The sequence below is a fragment of the Panthera uncia genome, chromosome B1 (genome assembly GCF_023721935.1).
Source record: "Panthera uncia isolate 11264 chromosome B1, Puncia_PCG_1.0, whole genome shotgun sequence".
NCBI lineage: Eukaryota > Metazoa > Chordata > Mammalia > Carnivora > Felidae > Panthera > Panthera uncia.
Window position 1 is genome coordinate 44278666 of NC_064811.1, and position 17172 is coordinate 44295837.

Sequence of the window (17172 nt, forward strand, 5' to 3'; positions counted from 1 at the left end):
TTAACTCTACAGGCAAGAGTGCTTTGCTGCTAGGTCTTTAGCTTAGTAATTTCCCCCATTTTGCCTTTGCAAAAAGTCATTGTTTGAGGTTTCTATTGCTATGTAACAAATTACCCCAAAACTCAGTGGCTTAAAATAAGTATTTATCATCTCAGCTTCTGGGAGTCTGGAATCGGGGTACAGCTTAGGTGGGTGATTTAGCTCCTGGTGATTTAGCTGTTGGCCAGAGACTTCCCTCAGTCCTTTGGTAGGTGGGCCTCTCCAGAGGGCAGCTCACAACATAGCAGCAGCCTCCCTCAGAGTAAGAGAGTGAGCAAAAGAGAGCAAGACAATCATAGTCTTTTTGTAACCTAATCTTCAAAGTGACATCCCGTCACTTTTGTGATAGGGTCCTGTCCACAGTCAAGGAAAGGGGTTTCCACAGCAGCATGAACATCTGGTGACAGGGATCATTGGAGCCATCTTAGATGCTGCCTAAAACAGCTAAAGAAAAAGAAGTGACCATTTTACGTGTTATCAAAATTCATGTGACCTAGATATGACACAAAATACACAAGCAATGAAAGAAAAGGTGGGTGAATTTGACTTATCAAAACTGAAGACTTTTATGCATTAAGAAAGTGAAAACACGGGGCACCTGGGTGGCTCAGTCGGTTGAGTGTCTGACTTTGGCTTAGGTCATGATCTCATGGTTTGTGGGTTAGAGCCCCGCATCGGGCTCTGTGCTGACAGCTCAGAGCCTGAAGCCTGCTTCAGATTCTGTGTCTCCCTCTCTCTCTGCCCCTCCCCCACTCGTGCTCTGTCTTTCTCTCTCTCTCAAAGATAAATAAACATTTAAAAAAAATTTTTTTAAAAGAAAGTGAAAAGACAACTCACAGAATGGGAGAAAAAAATTACAAACCATATATATGATAGGGTGTAGAATCCAGAATATGTAGAGTTCTTACAACTCAACAATGGAAAGACAAATAACCTCATATAAAAATATGCAAAGGATTTAAATAGTCATTTCTTTTTTTTATTTATTTTTTTAAAAAAATTTTTTTTTCAACGTTTTTTATTTATTTTTGGGACAGAGAGAGACAGAGCATGAACGGGGGAGGGTCAGAGAGAGAGGGAGACACAGAATCGGAAACAGGCTCCAGGCTCCGAGCCATCAGCCCAGAGCCTGACGCGGGGCTCGAACTCACGGACCGCAAGATCGTGACCTGGCTGAAGTCGGACGCTTAACCGACTGCGCCACCCAGGCGCCCCAGTCATTTCTTTTTTTTAAATAGACATTTGTAAAGAATATGTACACCTGGCCAATAAGTCCATGAAAAGGTGCTTGACAGCATTAATCATTAGGAAAACGCAAATCAAAACTGCAATGAATACCACTCCATTCATATTATATTTACAAAAAATGGAAAATAGCAAGTTTTGTCAAGGCTCTGGAAAAATTGGAATCCTTATACACTGCTAGTGTAAAATGGTGTAGCCACTGCGGTGGTTCCTCAAAAAAGTTAAATATAGAACTACCACATGGCACAGCAAAGCTACTCCTGGGTATATACCCAAGAAAAATGAAGCTATACACTTGCAAAAATACTTGTATGTGAATGTCCATAGCCATATTATTCATAATAGCCAAAAAGTAGAAGTAATGCAACTGTCCCTCACCTGATGAATGCAAAAACAAAATGTATTTTACCCGTACAATGGAAAATTATTCAGCCATAAAAAGGAGGGAAGTCCCAGTATGTGCTACAACATGAACTTTGAAAACATTATGATGAGTGAAAAAAGTCTAACAAAAAAGCTACATATTATATGATTCCATTTAGATGAAACATCTAGTATAGGTAAATCCATAAAAACAGAAAATAGATTCATATTTTCCAGGAGAAACACTGAAGGAAGGGGGAATAGGCACTGAATAGATACTGAGGCTCTTTTTGAGGTGATGGGAATGTTCTGAAATTATATAGTGGTGCTGGTTGCTCAACTCTTTATATACGAAGATCCACTGAATTGTATGCCTTTAAGTGGTGAATTTTATAGGTAAATTATATCTCATTGGTTTGTATATGTCTATATATCATTGGTTTTCAACTTCAGCAGCATATTAAAGCCAGGTGGGAGATTTGAAACATCCAGATGCTCAGGTCACACCCCAGAATCTCTGGGGTAGGATCCAGGCCTCAGAGCTTTTCAAAAATCCACACATAATTCCAGTGTGCAGCCAGGGTGGAGAACCAGCAGCCTAGAGGATCATGACTCCTTAGCAAGTTGCCTTCACTCAAAAAGTGACCGTTTGCCCTCTCTATCTTCCTTCCAGTAACGGGAATCGGCAAAGAAAGCTGCCTGCCCTCAAGGACAGGTCTTCTTCCAAATCAAGATGGTTCTTTAATCTCTCCTCTAATTCACTGCTATTTTCCTTTCTGTGGGTGACTCGGAATGTTCAGTACTTTAAAGAGGGCATACTTTAGGCTTAACATATTTTTTTCTCTCTCTGGGTTAGGTTACTGTGATTCAACTGTGGGCAGAGAATCATTTTTCCACTTTGGAACAAAAGTTGGATTCTGTCCAAATGGGTTGGCACTTTTGCCCTGAAAAACCTGGATTTTATAGTTTGTGAAGTTCTGAGCAAAAAATTCAGGTGTAAGGAGCTAGAAATGTGAGGCCTTTTACACTGGGCCTATGCTCTATTTTTTGTGTTTATTCTCTGACTGTAACACTCAGGTTTATTTAACCGGCTTTAATCTTGGCCTTCCGGAGTCCCAGCCTTTGGTATTATAAATCCTCCACTGCTAGTGGATCACCAAGTTCCTCTGGCACCACAATCACTCTGTTTGGCAAACCTATCTGGGCTTGTGTCCCAAATCACAGTGGTCCTGATTAAATTCACCAACCAAAGCATTAGTATTTTTTTTTCATTCACCCCCAAAAGCTATAGGCAATTTGTGAAAAAGATACAAATTGCTGAAGAAATAAAAATTAGAAGATTTAAAAGAACTATTGAAAAAAAAAGATCAGCAACAGCTACTTTAGGCTATAAAGGCCAAGTCTGTGCTGTTCTAGCTGGTAACCTACTCTTGGTGGGGGGGGGGGGTGATGCCAGTAAACACACAGGACCATCAGCCTTGGCACCATTCACGACAATAGCAATGACAGGCAACTCTAGAAAGGAGACTAAGCAGGGACTGACTACTTCAGGAAGCTTCCAGTAAGTAAGAACTCAAAAAATTGCAGAGGCCTGTGGAGTGCAGGAAGGGTAGACAAGAATGGGTAGGGAAGTGGAAAGTGCAGATGTGTGGATCTGCTCCTTGAGAGCCATGGAAACCATCTATCTTTCTGGAATTAAATAAAATAGAATGCACAAATCTTAAAAAAAATAGCTGAGTGATTTACATATATAAAAATCTGTGAAACCACGGGCAAAATCAATATTTAGAATGTTTCCCTCTTCTCAGAGAAATTCTCTCATAACCCTTCCAGTCAATAGCCCCCTCCCCTCACTCAGAAGTAGCCCTGTTCTTATTTATATTACTGTAGATTAGTTTTGTCTGTTCTTGAACTTTATACGAAAGGGATTATACAGCATTTATTGGTTTGTGTATGGCTTCTTTTGCATAGTGTAATGTTTTGGGGAGCTATGTGTATTGTTATATGTATCTGTAGTTTGTTCTTATGATATTGCTGTGTAGTAGTTCATGATATAAATATGCCATAATGTTTATCCATTGTCCTGTTAATGGACATTTGAGTTGTTTTAGTTTGGGGGCTATTATATATAAAGCTGCTACGAACATTGGTATACATGCCTTTTTGTGGACAAAACATTCCCTTTTCTTGGGATGTGTCTAGGAGTAGAATTGCTAGGAGATAGGTCACTTATATGTTTAACTTTAGCAGACACTGCCAGATGGTTTTTCTGAAGTGGTTGTATCATTTTTCACTCTTACCAACAGTGAGAATTCCAGTGGTCATTTTTGAGATGAAAAAGCAGTCAGCAACTACCTAACCTGAGCCAAACTCTTTGCGGCATGAAATTTGTGAAGATCTGTAAGATAGGAGACCAGCAATGCTTTGCAGCTGAGGGATGAAAGAAAATGAATAAAAACAGAGGCCAGAGAGGGTGCCTGTAACTGTCCCACCCCAACCACTGCCAGTAGGAAGGAAATCCAGTAGCTGGTTTTGGGTCTTTTCCTAACATGGACATTAGCTAGTTAAAGGGATTTGATGGAATGGGAGATGCTAAATTTTTTTTTTCCAATTAACATAGTGAAAAACAATAATACAAGAAAGAAAAAGCAGGTTAGGTAGCAATGTTTCTCCTGCTTCTCTGAGCAGGAGAGCTGGTTTAAAAATACAGAATTTACACTTTTATTTTTTTTCAGAATTTACACTTTTAAAGAGATACTCTAGTTGATATCATTGGTATTTCAAAAGCCACTAAGAAATACTGTTTAGAGGTTCAGCAATGCCAGCACATATGTGTGCCTGGAATAACAGCAGGAATATTCCCTTCTCACTTGACTTTACATTAGGGCACCTTGTCGACACTGTCCGTTTGATCTTTAAATGTTTTGAGTGTCCTTTTCAACACATAAGGGGCACCTGGGTAGCTCAGTCAGTTAAGGTTATGCATCTGACTCTTCATTTCTGCTCAGGTCATGATCCCTGAGTCATGGGATGGAGCCCAAGTTGGGCTCTATGCTGAGCATGGAGCCTGCTTAAGAGTCTCACTCTTTTCCTCTGCCTCTCCCCTGCTCACACTCTTTAAATAAATACATACATACATACATACATACATACATACATACATAAATTTTTTAAAAATTGAGGAAAAGCTTCCACCATTCACTTTATCCCAGGGTCGGGATAGGGAGTGTCTTCTTCCCAGTAATGCAGTTTCAAAAGTTGACAGGCAGCTTTTTCTCTCCCTCTGTTGCTGCCAAGGAGGACGATCACCTCAGGTAACTCCATCCCCTTTTAAAGAGATTTACCATTAAATTTCAATGTTGAGCTAGGAGGAGATACAAAAAATTACCAAGATAACATTACAAAGTTAAAGCAATTTTGGCACATAGTGGCCCCTTGATAACAAGTCAAAAGAATTATATTAATTTCATTTAAAAATGTACTAAGTGCCAATTACATGACAGACGCTATTCTAGGCCAAGGAATACCCATATAAAATGCATACAAAGTCCATGCAAAAAGTAGGAGACAAACACCCCTCTACCCCAGCTAGCTGAAACCTGCACAAAGCTATCTTCCTCTTCCCACCTCACGTTGACCTTCTGCCCCCAAGGCCCCTGGAGGCCCTTCTCCAGCCCTCTTCAGCCGCCTGACTTGCTGCCACTAACTCCTCCCTGTGGATCACAGCCCACTTCATCCCACCTCTTTCCCCTCATCTCTCCCCATCCCCCTCCGCTTCATCCCACCTCTTGAGCCAAACAAAAAAATCAAGATGGCAAAGGCTTCTATTTTCAAGAAGCTTTCATTCTAATGAGGAATTGTATTAGTCGGGGGTGGGGGGTAAGTGCTGTAACAAAAGCACACACACACTCATGAGCACCTAATTCTTAGTGGCTTTAGCACAGTAATAAACCATACTCTTCAGCATTTCATCTCAGTCTGATTCAGGTTGGAAAGAGGACAGGTATTCCACTCCAGGCAGCTATTCCTTGTCCCACATTCCTCTGTGCCCACAGAGCCCTCTCCCTTCGGCCAGCAGGTGGGAAGGAAAGAACTAGGAGATCAGATGGCTAATTTTTATGGCCAAGCCTGCAAGTGGCTCACACCACATTACCCACATTGCCTGCACCAGACTGAGTCAGTGACCACACCCAACTGCAAAGGAGGTTGGGAAATGTAGCTGGGTGCAAAAGAAAGGAAACAGAGTTTGGTGTACCCATCATAGCTGCTACTGCAGGGGTGAAAAATAAACAGGAAGTATAATCGGTGTGGTAAGTGCTGTACTATGAGGAGGTAAGCAGTACTTGATAATACACAGGAAGTACACCTAACCTAGCCTGGGTTTGGGTGGGCCAAGAGAGAATATGCTGAAGGAATTGAGGCCTAAGGTGGGGCAAAAAATAGAAAATCAATTTCCCTTTAGAATATGGTAACTTTTCTGCTAATGAGGTACCTCCTTGCATGAATGATTTGTTTAAATCCAAAAACAGTTGTTTTTTTACAAAGTAACCATTAGAAAATAATAAGCCCTTTCCTGGGTTGCTCTTATTCTCTGCTTTAAGAAGAAATGGCCCAATGTGGCATTCGCTATTGGCTTACTGCCCAAGAGTCATTCGTTCCCTCTTCCTTGATAAGAAAATGACACTTTTCTTGAGCCATCAGGTGACAATGTATGCTGCAAAAATGGATTCCAGGAGATGGACTGTAATTAGTCTAAGGCAACCATGGTAATCCAGTTCACCTTTCATTCATTCAACAAATATTTAATAAGCTCCTGCTATGTGTCATTCTGTTCTAAGTGCTGTTTTCACCAATTATAGGCATGGGGTTCATGGAGCATGTGGCCCAATTCTAGATAATGAGGGGAAAGGGGGCTTCTGGGAAAAGGCTTTCCTCTCTGATAAAGTAAAATGAGAGTTGTCTAAGGAGAAAACCAGGGCTTTTCCTTCTTGCGTTTGGATGATATTATGTGGGACGTGATGCCTGGAACTAGATCAGTGTCTTGGGACCATGAGGTGATGGAGAAAAGATCCAAGAGAGGATAACCTAGAGCTCTAGCCTACTTCAGCTATTGAATTAAGCAAACTGGAATCACCTGCCTTTTTAATACGAGACAATAGAAAGCCTATTTCTATTAATTATTATTTCTATTAATAATTCTAATAATAAACCACTTTCAACTGGATATTCAGTCACCTATAGCCAGAAGCATTTAAACAAATACACATGATTTTGTTGGCATTGTTTTGGATTAGAATAGGAAAATGTTTTTTTAAGTTTATTTATTTATTTTGAGAGAGAGAGAGAACATGTGCACATGCAAATGGGGGAGGGGCAGAGAGAGAGAGGGAAAGAGAATCCCAAGTAGGCTCCTTGCTGTCAGCACAGAGCCCAACATGGGGCTCCATCCCATGAACTGTGAGATCATGACTTGAGCTGAAATCAAGAAGAGTTGGTCGCTTAACCGACCGAGACACCCAGGCGCCCCGGAAAATATTTAATGAATGGATGAAGAATCTGATATTTTTCATTTTCTTCTCAACTGTGTTGTTCAATCATAGAGGAGTTTCTATCCCAGATCTCTTTCTGAATAAAAACCATCTTCCATAATCTTATTGGCTCCTCCTTTGGCCACTGCAGATGCCCCATTGGAAGTAGATGTGTTTGAAAGCAAAGCCACTTTTTCTTCTAGGTCCCCTACCTTTGTGTCCTTGAGATGGGGCACATGAGAGGATTTTTTTTGGGGGGAGGGGTTGGTTTTTTAATTTGGAAGAGGAAGCTCCTTATTTGCTGATGATGAAATTGATAGGCAGATTTCTTCCTTCCTTCTTCTCTTCCTCTTTGTGCCTTTCCTTTCTCTCTCTCTCTTCCTTCCTTCCTTCCTTCCTTCCTTCCTTCCTTCCTTCCTTCCTTTTCTTCCTTCCTTCCTTTTTCCCCTTCCTCTTTCTCTTCCTCTCTCCCTCCCTCCCTCCCTTTCTCTCTCTCTCTCTCTCTCTCTCTCTCTCTTTCTCTCTCTCTTTATTTTCTTCTCTCACCATGGAATAAGTTGGGCTGCAAGCAGTGTTCTTTGTGGCCTGTGGGATTTTGGAGGCTCCCTGGATCTTGTTGAAACAGAAACCTGGCAAATTCCATGTTCTAATTCAGAGCTTCCTGGCTGAACTCAGTGGAACTCCAGCTAAGGAATTAAGTTGGTAAGTCAGTGATATTTGAAATGAATAATGGAGATATTTGGGGATAAGCTTTAATTTTAGAATAAGTATGTCACATAGCTTTTTGCTAGAATGATTTGGGATAGTCACAAATATTTAAGATGCCACTTGGCTTTCACTATGTTGATGATGTCAATAAAGGGGCTATCTTTCCCATGCACTGTAAGATTTGGGTGCTAATGCCTGTTTGCTTTGACTATTATGTCGTTGATCCAAAAGATAATCATCCTTTTGAGACTTTCATGTCTGTCCATTTCTTCTGTCATTGGCTGTTTTGACTAATAGCTATAATTTGAGGGAAAAGTGTATTGTATTGGTTGGGGTACTGGCAGGAAAAAGATGGCAGAAGTTATTGCAGATGATTAATGAAAGGGTTCTACAAAGATGTGAGAGTATCAAGAGAAACCAACAAGGGGCAGTGAAACATTAAGGCTAATAACACTATTTCTAGGCTGAGAATGGGTCAAAGGGAGAGAGACATTATTGGAAACTGGAGAGATTGATAGCTTTGAAGAGAGCCTCCTGCCAGCAGCTGTGGCCTTTGCTAGAAGAACATAGTCACTGTCAAACTGTGACTCTGGATATATAGGGAAAAAATACCCTGACATTACTCTACTCTTATACTCTGATCTTCCTACTAGTGACTATCATTGACTAAACTCAACCAATAGTCAGAGGGAAAGGAGCTTGGCTGAGACAGTCGGTGAATGTCACCCTCCTTGGCCACAGAATAAGGTAGAAAAGGATGGACAGTAGATCTGGAAGAGCAAATAGGGCTACCCATTTGTGTGCCTTCATTTTCCTTGTCAATAACTTTAGAACCAGTTAATATGTAGGCAGGTCCTAGATCCATTCTTTAATAGCTATATGCTTTTATGTTTAGGATATTGCCTAGGCTCTGCAATAAGAGATCCCCAAATACTGCAACTTAACCAAACAAATGTTTATTTCTCTATTAGGCTCCTTCCTGGATAGGAGTCCAGGGCTGATGTGATTGATGGTGTTGAGGGCTTTGGTAGATATTAGTTCTGTTGAAAAAATATTCCCAGCCTCCTTTCTCTGGAAATAAGGGAGGATTGTACTTCTCTGCCCCCTTGGGGTTAGATGGTGTCATGCAACTTGCTTTGGTCAGTGAAATGTAAGTGTGGGATGTGCCAGAATCATTTACTTGCCCATGTTTTCCCTGCCACTGAAATTTGCATGGAAGCATTATTAATATGAAGGACAGCCATCCTGAAAAACTTCTCAGAGCTGTAGCATATTTGTGGGAGTGAGAAATAAAACACTGTTTTTAAGCCACTGAGATTGGAAGTTGGTTGTTAATGCAGCTGTACCAGGTATTTTTGAATAATATGGAGACTCAGGCTCCTTTTGTTTTGTTGCCTTCCAAACTCTAAGGTGCTGCTGCCACCTACACAATCTGAGACAGCTCATTACCATAGTGACATTCTAGTTCAGGGAAGTGGGAAGAGAACAAGAGGGCACACATATTATTTTTAGAGGCATTAACCAGAAATAGCACACATCACTTCCTTTGGCATACCTAGTGCTTTAGTTATCTGTTGCTGCAAAACCAATGATCCAAAATATTAGCATATTAGAACAACAAATAGTTTTCAGGGGAAGCTTAGCTGGGTGGTTATATTTTAAGGGCTGGTGTTATCTGAAGGCTCAAAAGGGGCTGGTGGATGCACTTCCAAGCTCACTCACATAGTTGTTGGCAGACCTCTGTCCTCACTTGCTGTTGTCAGGAGGCCTTAATTGCTTGCCATATGGGCCTCTCCACAGGGCTGCTCCACATGGCAGCTGGCTTCCCCCAGAGCAAATAATCCCAAAGACAGACAGAGACAGAGAAAAGCTGCAGTGTCTTTTAACCTAATCTCGGAAGTGACACATCATCACACAGACCAACACTGGTACAATGTGGGAAGGGACTATGCAAAGGAGTGAATACCAGGAGGCAGAAATTGCTAGAGGCATCTTGGAGGATGGCTAAAAAAACCTAACAGTAAGAGAGGTGAGAAAAGTTCATCTATAGCTGGGCGGCCATCTCCTCAGATGAAACTGGAAGGGGAGAAGGGCAAAGTGGACACACAGAATTCTCCACACTCTCTTCTAGCCACACAAGTATACATGTGCACTTGCCTTCTCATACATGAATATACAGTCTGTATCCTAAAAAAAATTCTAGGCTTCTGGATTGTAGTTCCTATGCTCCAGAGGATTCTTATCCTTAGGGTCACTAGCCCCAGAAATTTGCCTTCTTCACTCCCAGACAAGGCCAAATTCCCATGTAAAAAGCTTTTTAAGAAACAAGTGGGGAGAGGGAGCTTCCATCTGGAAGAAAGAATAAGAAAATCCTTCTGCATTGCTAATCTGGAACTCTAAGAATGAGTCATATGAACTATGAGTCATTTTGCCATTATATGTAAGTAGTTGGAGGAGTTACATAAATTGAGATTCAAATCTAATGTTTCTTATGTTTTTCCAAGTTTAGGTGGTAAACTCATAAAAAGACACAGTGAAATTTAAAAAAATTTTTTTAACATTTGTATATTGTTGAGAGACAGAGACAGAGAATGAGCAAGAGACGGGCAGAGAGTGAGGGAGACACAGAATCTGAAGCAGGCTGCTCCAGGCTCTGAGCTGTCACCACAGAGCCTGGCACGGGGCTCAAACCCATGAACTGCGAGATTATGACCTAAGCCCTGAGCCAAAGTCAGATGCTCAACCGACTGAGCCACCCAGGTACCCTGCTACACTGAAATCTTTTTAAAAATTTTTTTTAGTTTATTTATTTATTTTGAGAGAGAGTGGGGGACAGAGAGAGGGAGAGAGAGAGAATCCCATGCAGGCAGGCTCTGTGCTGTCAGCACAGAGCCCGACATGGGGCTTGAACCCACGAACTGTGAGACCATGACCTGAGCTGAAATCAAGAGTTGGATGCTTAACTAACTAAGCCACCCAGGTGCCCCACACTGAAAATTATATTCATAGGAGCACATCCCCAGTGTGGCAGCACTTAAATATCTGTAAGCATACAAATGATGGTGAAGGAGAAGGGAGAAGGTCTCTAGAAACCAATACTTCTTCATGCCTATAATTGTTTATGAAGAGCACAACAACATAGCACCAGGCTTCATAAAACCCCAAATCTTATTCTGCTGCCTTGCCAACATAAGCAGTGGCTGATGTCCCAGATCCTTGCCTGACTTATGTCCACTTCACTACCTCTCAGTACTTCCATCATGGGAAAAGAATGTGAAGTTTCAAATTATTTTTCTTATTGCCATTGTTATGACTAGCTACTTTGGCATTGAATTTGGACAGGGACACATTGGGAACAGTTGGTATCAGGTTTTAAAATGACCGTTTAGTGGACAGTGGAATATGTGGAGCAAAATTTTTATGTGGAGATGGCAAGGGTTAAGAGAGAGTAGCAAATTGTCCCCACGAAGGTGACAAACTCCTATCTAATATACATTTGCACTTAGTTCAAAAAGGTATGTTCTGATGTCCATAAATTATCTACTTGTCATCTTGTCCTTTAATGTGCAAAACTATTTTTTTTCTCAAGTCCCCATCAATTGAGAAAAATCTGGTACTCTGCCCAATTATTTTCAAGGTTTATTGGCCTATATATCCCTGGTTAGTTTTTTACTTTGATTTCCTGTTTCTCCTGGACTCTTGATTATTCTAGTAGCTGATATTCCTTCTCCTATATACTCCTCTCTCCCTTTCTTCACTCTGGCATTAGTCAGGATTCTTTTTGCTGCAAATGACAGATATACTGCAAGAAGAGAATTCGCTAGTTCACAGAGCCAGGAAGGCTGGGTAGCCTTGGGGAAGAGTGGGAAACCAGGGCCTCAGGACCTGATCTCCCTCTTGCCTTCTCTTTGAAACTCCCATCTCTGCCTGGTTTCATTCTCTTCCACTACAGAGTGCCCTTCTCATATGGTTGGGTAGATGACTGCTTGCAACCCTAGGCCTCTATCCTCATAACTCTCCATGCAAGAGCATAATAGAGAACTACCTCTCCAGATCCAATTGGGAAAACTCTGGTGAAGGACTTTGGCCCACATGAGGTCAAGAGCCCATACCTTGTTTGGGTCCCGGTGTGCACCGGGATATGGCATTGTGATTGGCCAACCTGGGTCACATGTCTGATTCTGAGTAGAGTGGGGATTCTGTGGTGCTGTGAGTAACTGGTCTACCAGGACCATATGAAGTAGGAGGAGTTCCCCAAATGTAAAGGGGTTCAAGAAGAAGAGAGCAGATAGAAGCAAGTGTTTCTTCAGTCCACTGTGTGCCAAAAACAGCTCAAGCAGCTCCTTCCTCATCCCCTAAAGGATCACCATTGCAAGGTCGTTTGTGTAATGGAGCTTTCTTGAAGGTTGATGATTTAATCAATCATGCCTACATAGTGAAGCCTCCATAAAATCCCAAAAGTACAGGATTCACAGAGCTTCAGGATTGGTGAGCACGTGGAGGTGCTGGGAAGTATAGTGTGCCCAGAATGGTCATGGAAGCTCAGCACCCCTACCTTCTATATCCTCCATATGGCTGTTCCTGAGATATATTCTTTACAACAGACTGGACATCTAGTGAGTAAACTGTTTTCCTGAGTTCTGTGGACTATTCTAGGAAATTAATCACATCCAAGGAGGTGACCCTGGGAACTTCTGATATAAAACATCAAAAACTTGGGGCGCTGAGGTGGCGCAGTCAGTTAACAGACAACTCTTGGTTTCGGCTCAGGTCATGGTTTGTGAGTCTGAACCCCATGTCAGACTCTGTGCTGTGAGTGAGGAGCCAGCTTGGGATTCTCTCCATCTCTGTCTGTCCATCTGTCTGTCTCTCTGCCCCTCCCCTACTGGTGCTCTTTCTCTCTCTCTCTCTCTCTCAAAACAAACAAACAAACAAACAAACAAACAAACAATTTTTAAAAAAACACGTTAAAAACATTCTCCCCTCAATATACCATAATATTGAAGTTAATAAGAGGTTACCTCTGGGTAGAGGAATCATGGGTAAATTTCATGGATTTTGTTGGTTTTATTATATGTTTCTGTTTTTTACTTATCTCTACTTCCACAATTAACAAATAAAATTGGTTCAAGGAAAACAAGGAAAAACAGAGCCTGCTGCCCCTGTGCTCTTTACCAAGAAATGCAAAACTCTTCCCACAAGCTTCCCACCTTCCCAACCCCATCCAAATCTTCATCCTAAGCCTCACTGGCCAGAGGGTATCACATGACCACCACAGCTCCAAGTGAGGTTAGAAAAATGAGTATTTCAATTTTCCAGCCTCTACAGCCTTGCCAGAGAAAGGTGGCAAAAGAGAAAGGTGTTTGGAGTATTACTGGTCTAAGCAGCCAACACTATATGCAATAGCAGAACTGGGACACCAGGTGAAGAAAGAGGGGTTGTGCAGTTTTTCTCAGTCTGGGGTGGGTGTTATCACTTTGGTGTGTGGCCCTGGTTGTCCCTATACAGGGGACACATACAGGTCTGGGTTCTCATACAGGTCTGGGTTCTCATTAAGACTTCTCTCAGGCATCAAAATGATCCTTGCCCCATTCTTGTTAGCACTTTATAGCAATAGTAATTATTATTACTATTTACAAAATGCTTTTTTTGAAGCAGAGTATTTCCATCCTTGTATTACAGTTGAAAGAGTAAACTCAGGAAGGTTAGTATTATTAACAAATCTGTATTTAAAAGGGCACTGACTTTCCCTGTCACTGCTGAGCCTCCAAAGCAGAGGCTCTAGTACATTCGAGACTCACCTCTACCTCTTCCCCACCACCAGGGGCAAGGAAGGCATTGCAGCTGGTGGTATAATAGAGGTTGATACTGCTTTACCAGAAATGCTGAAGACTGGCCTCACCTATGATGGCCTAGCACAGGGAATTCCCAAGCTGCCAAAGCCTTAGACAAGCACCAAGCCCATCTTGTGTGCTTGCATCCGACTGTGATGAGCCAATGTATGTCAAGATGGTGGAGGCCCTTTGTGCTGAACACCAAATCCACCTAATTAAGGTTGATGACAACACAAAACTAAGGGAATGGGTAGGCCTCTGTAAAACTGTTGGAGAGGGAAAACCAGAAAACGGTTGGTTGCAGTTGTGTGGTAGCTCAGGACTACGGCAAAGACTCTCAAGCCAAGGATACCATTAAGGAGTACTTCAAATGCAAGAAATGAGTAAATAAAAAACTTGGCACTTGTTTAAACAAACTAGTTAATTAGTTAAAAGGACACAGAATTTCATTTTCTCCCAGCATGTGCCATTCAAGGACTCTTGACTCTTGGGCCTGGTGAACACAGGAAGTGATCCTTCTGTCACAAATGGTGCTTCTTGGTGCCAAGGTATACTCTCTGCCCAACTGGTTAACACCTCTTGTCTTGGGTGCATTGTTCTTGAACCATGTCTCTGGTGTGCTAGAAAGACTTCTGACGTGGGTCTTAGACATGGTTTAGTGTCTCTTTCAGGACCTGACATGGGTAAATCACTATGCTCTGCATCAGCTTTGCCCAGAGTCATTTTTTTCCTGTTAGCCACTGTCTGTGAAAGTAAAGAAAGTTCTCTCTATGCAGGTATTGATTATGTGCACACATTCTTGCCTCATCTCCACCTTCTCCTTTTATTCTTTCCAGAAAGTGATGTCAGCATCCAGCCCTGGTGCTGAGAGATGCTGAGGGCACCACTAATTAGGTTGCAGGGGAGCATGCCAGATGAGGCTATTCTTTCAGACCCTGGGTTGCTGTGTGTTGTTTACAGAAGAAATGTCTTAAGGTAAAGGGAGAGAAAGCTTGCCAAGGACGTTTAATGGGATCTTGTAAACATTTGTATATTGAATGACTGTTAGTGTTTCTTATTCTGGGCTCTTTATTTTGAAGATCGAAAAAAATTGTGCCTGCATTGTGGGTAAGAGTTCAGAAGTGTAGACTACTGTCACTCCAGGTTGGGTTGGCCGACCCTGCTAGTGGTCTTTCCAATATCTACCCTCTCCTTCCTTCTAACCAACAGAACCCTGTTTTGTTCAAGGCAGCAATATGCCCAGTTAAAAATGTTCACTTTCCTAGCCTCCCCTGCAGTTAGGCATGGCCATGTGACTCAATTCTGGCCAATGAGATGTAGGTGAAAGTTGCTAAGTGGGGGCCTCCAAGAAACCTTTTGTAAAGGGCAGAGACTTAGCTGGCATTTGCCCCTCCCCCTCTTTTTTTTGTTTGAAATGCAGACTCAATGGCCAACCATCCACCTGGTATCCATGAACACAAAAGCTACATGTTAAAGATGACAAAGTAGGAAGAAAGAATGACCATAGGTCCTTGACAACATCAGGGAGTCACTTACCTGCTGCTGTCCCATATAAAAACAATCATGTAATCAATTAAATAAAAAAGCCTATTTGGTTAATACATCGTAATTGAGTTACTGGTCCATGTAATCAAATACACTCTTAACTGATAGACTATTTAGGTATTTAATGTGCTGTAATAGAAAATGGACACAAATTGCCTGTAGGGTCTGTGAGAGAATGTGCTGCTCACCCTCATGTATGCATATACACCACTTGGGGAACCTTGTTAAAAATGCGGGTCCAGATTCAGTAGGTCTGGATTGAAGTCTGAGATTCTGCATTTCTCAGAAGCTTGCAGCTAATGCTGATGATGCCAGGCCTGGACCACACTTTGAGTAGCAAGGACTTAGAAAATGACAGCTCTTTTGTCAGTCTGCTCCTGTGTTGGAGCTATTCTGTTTCTCTTTGATATGCTTATTTGGTTAAAAATCTGGAGAGGACTCAATGCATTTTCAACAAAAAGGCTTTTATTTAGAATATCATTTCAGAGACAAAAAGCAGTTCATTTTGTTTAGTAAAATACATTTAACAAATGCATTTAAATAAGGTAAATTCAAGACTTTTGTGGATTTTTTTCTTACTTGATCTTCTGCCAGGTGGAGTTTCTGTCTTCCAGCCTAACTGGGTTCTTTCCAAGTTAATGCAGCTATAATCCAAGGAAGTGCTTTATGAAATCCAAATGACTCAAATCTCCCTCTGTATTCTCACTTAATTTCAATGTATTAAATGCAACATAAGGAAAACCACTTAGGAAAGTAGAATTGGAAGGAAATGCTCCCCCTCCTTGGTCATGTTATCTTTTCAACAGAGGCCTTGCCTACTCTGAAATGGATGGCAAAAATAAATTGGTACTGGGAGGTGATGGTCGGAAGCAAACCAGATGATTTTCACACCATCCATCATCAACACCCAAAGGGAAATGCAAGCCCCACCACTTTCCAGCCAAGACACTTCTTTACACAGAAGCTACATATAGCTTCCTATTGTTATTTTCTTTTCTAGTTATGTACATTTAAAAAATACAACATTGTGTTAAATAGCAGGACAGCTAACAATGGAACACACAGCACTACACTGAAAAACCAAAAAAGCTTGGTTAAGCTGAGGAGAAAAACAGCGGATGGTCTTCATGGAGGGAAGCTGCTGGTGCCCACCATCTCCTTAGTCTGTCACGGATCTGCACTCTGAGGGTAGGCCTTCCGACCGCCGCCACTGAGCCAGGCGCTGCTTAAACCATTTCTGGAGAAGGGAAATGTATAAAATTACTTGTCACATACTAAACAAGTGAAACATCCCTTCCCTTTCTACAAGGTAGCCTCTGTGGTCTAGCTGGAAAGGAGGAGCAAGGAATGTGTCCATGGGAATGGTTTTTCTCATTGTGACACTTGTCTTCCCTGCTTTGGGACCTTTGCACATGCTATTTCCTATGCTTAGCATGTTCTATCTTCATGCTTTACCTGATGATCTCCCTCTCATCCTCAGGTCTCTATTTAAATAGAACCTGCTCGACAAAGGCTTCCCTAACCACCTGATCTAAAATGGGTTCTCCACTCATCTCCTTATTCTCTATTTTAATACTTTGTTACCTTCACAGAATTTTTAATATCTGGAATTACTATGTTTATTCACTTGTTTGCAGTCTACATTTCCTTCTAGAAGATCCATGAAAGCAGAGACTGTATTCATCTTATCATCATTGATTGCATACTTAGGCCCTTAGCACAAGGGCTTAACAGAGATTAATTAGTGTTTCTTGAATGAAAGAAAGAAATTGAAGCATCTCCTTGATGCCCCAGATAAATCTCTATAGCCACTATATCTCAGCCATGTGTGGTGATCTCATCAAGGACCCTGGTCATTAGAGGTGCTTAGTAAGTACTTGTTAAATAAAATGAATGGAAAGCAGAGTACT

The 17172-nt window shown here is 41.6% G+C and overlaps 1 protein-coding gene and 1 pseudogene across 3 annotated transcripts in view; one reads left to right on the plus strand and one right to left on the minus strand.

Annotated features, from left to right (window-relative positions):
* Positions 1-4890: 4890 nt before the first annotated feature.
* Positions 4891-14201, plus strand: LOC125922346 (40S ribosomal protein S12-like; annotated as a pseudogene).
* A 1492-nt stretch (positions 14202-15693) lies between these two features.
* Positions 15694-17172, minus strand: part of HOPX (HOP homeobox) — a 30846-nt gene continuing 29367 nt past the window's right edge. For all 3 annotated transcript variants that reach the window (XM_049630525.1, XM_049630527.1, XM_049630526.1), the window contains exon 3: positions 15694-16499. In XM_049630525.1, coding sequence (XP_049486482.1) covers positions 16422-16499 — 78 coding nt within the window. In that variant the 3' untranslated portion in view covers positions 15694-16421. The remainder of the gene's footprint in view (positions 16500-17172) is intronic.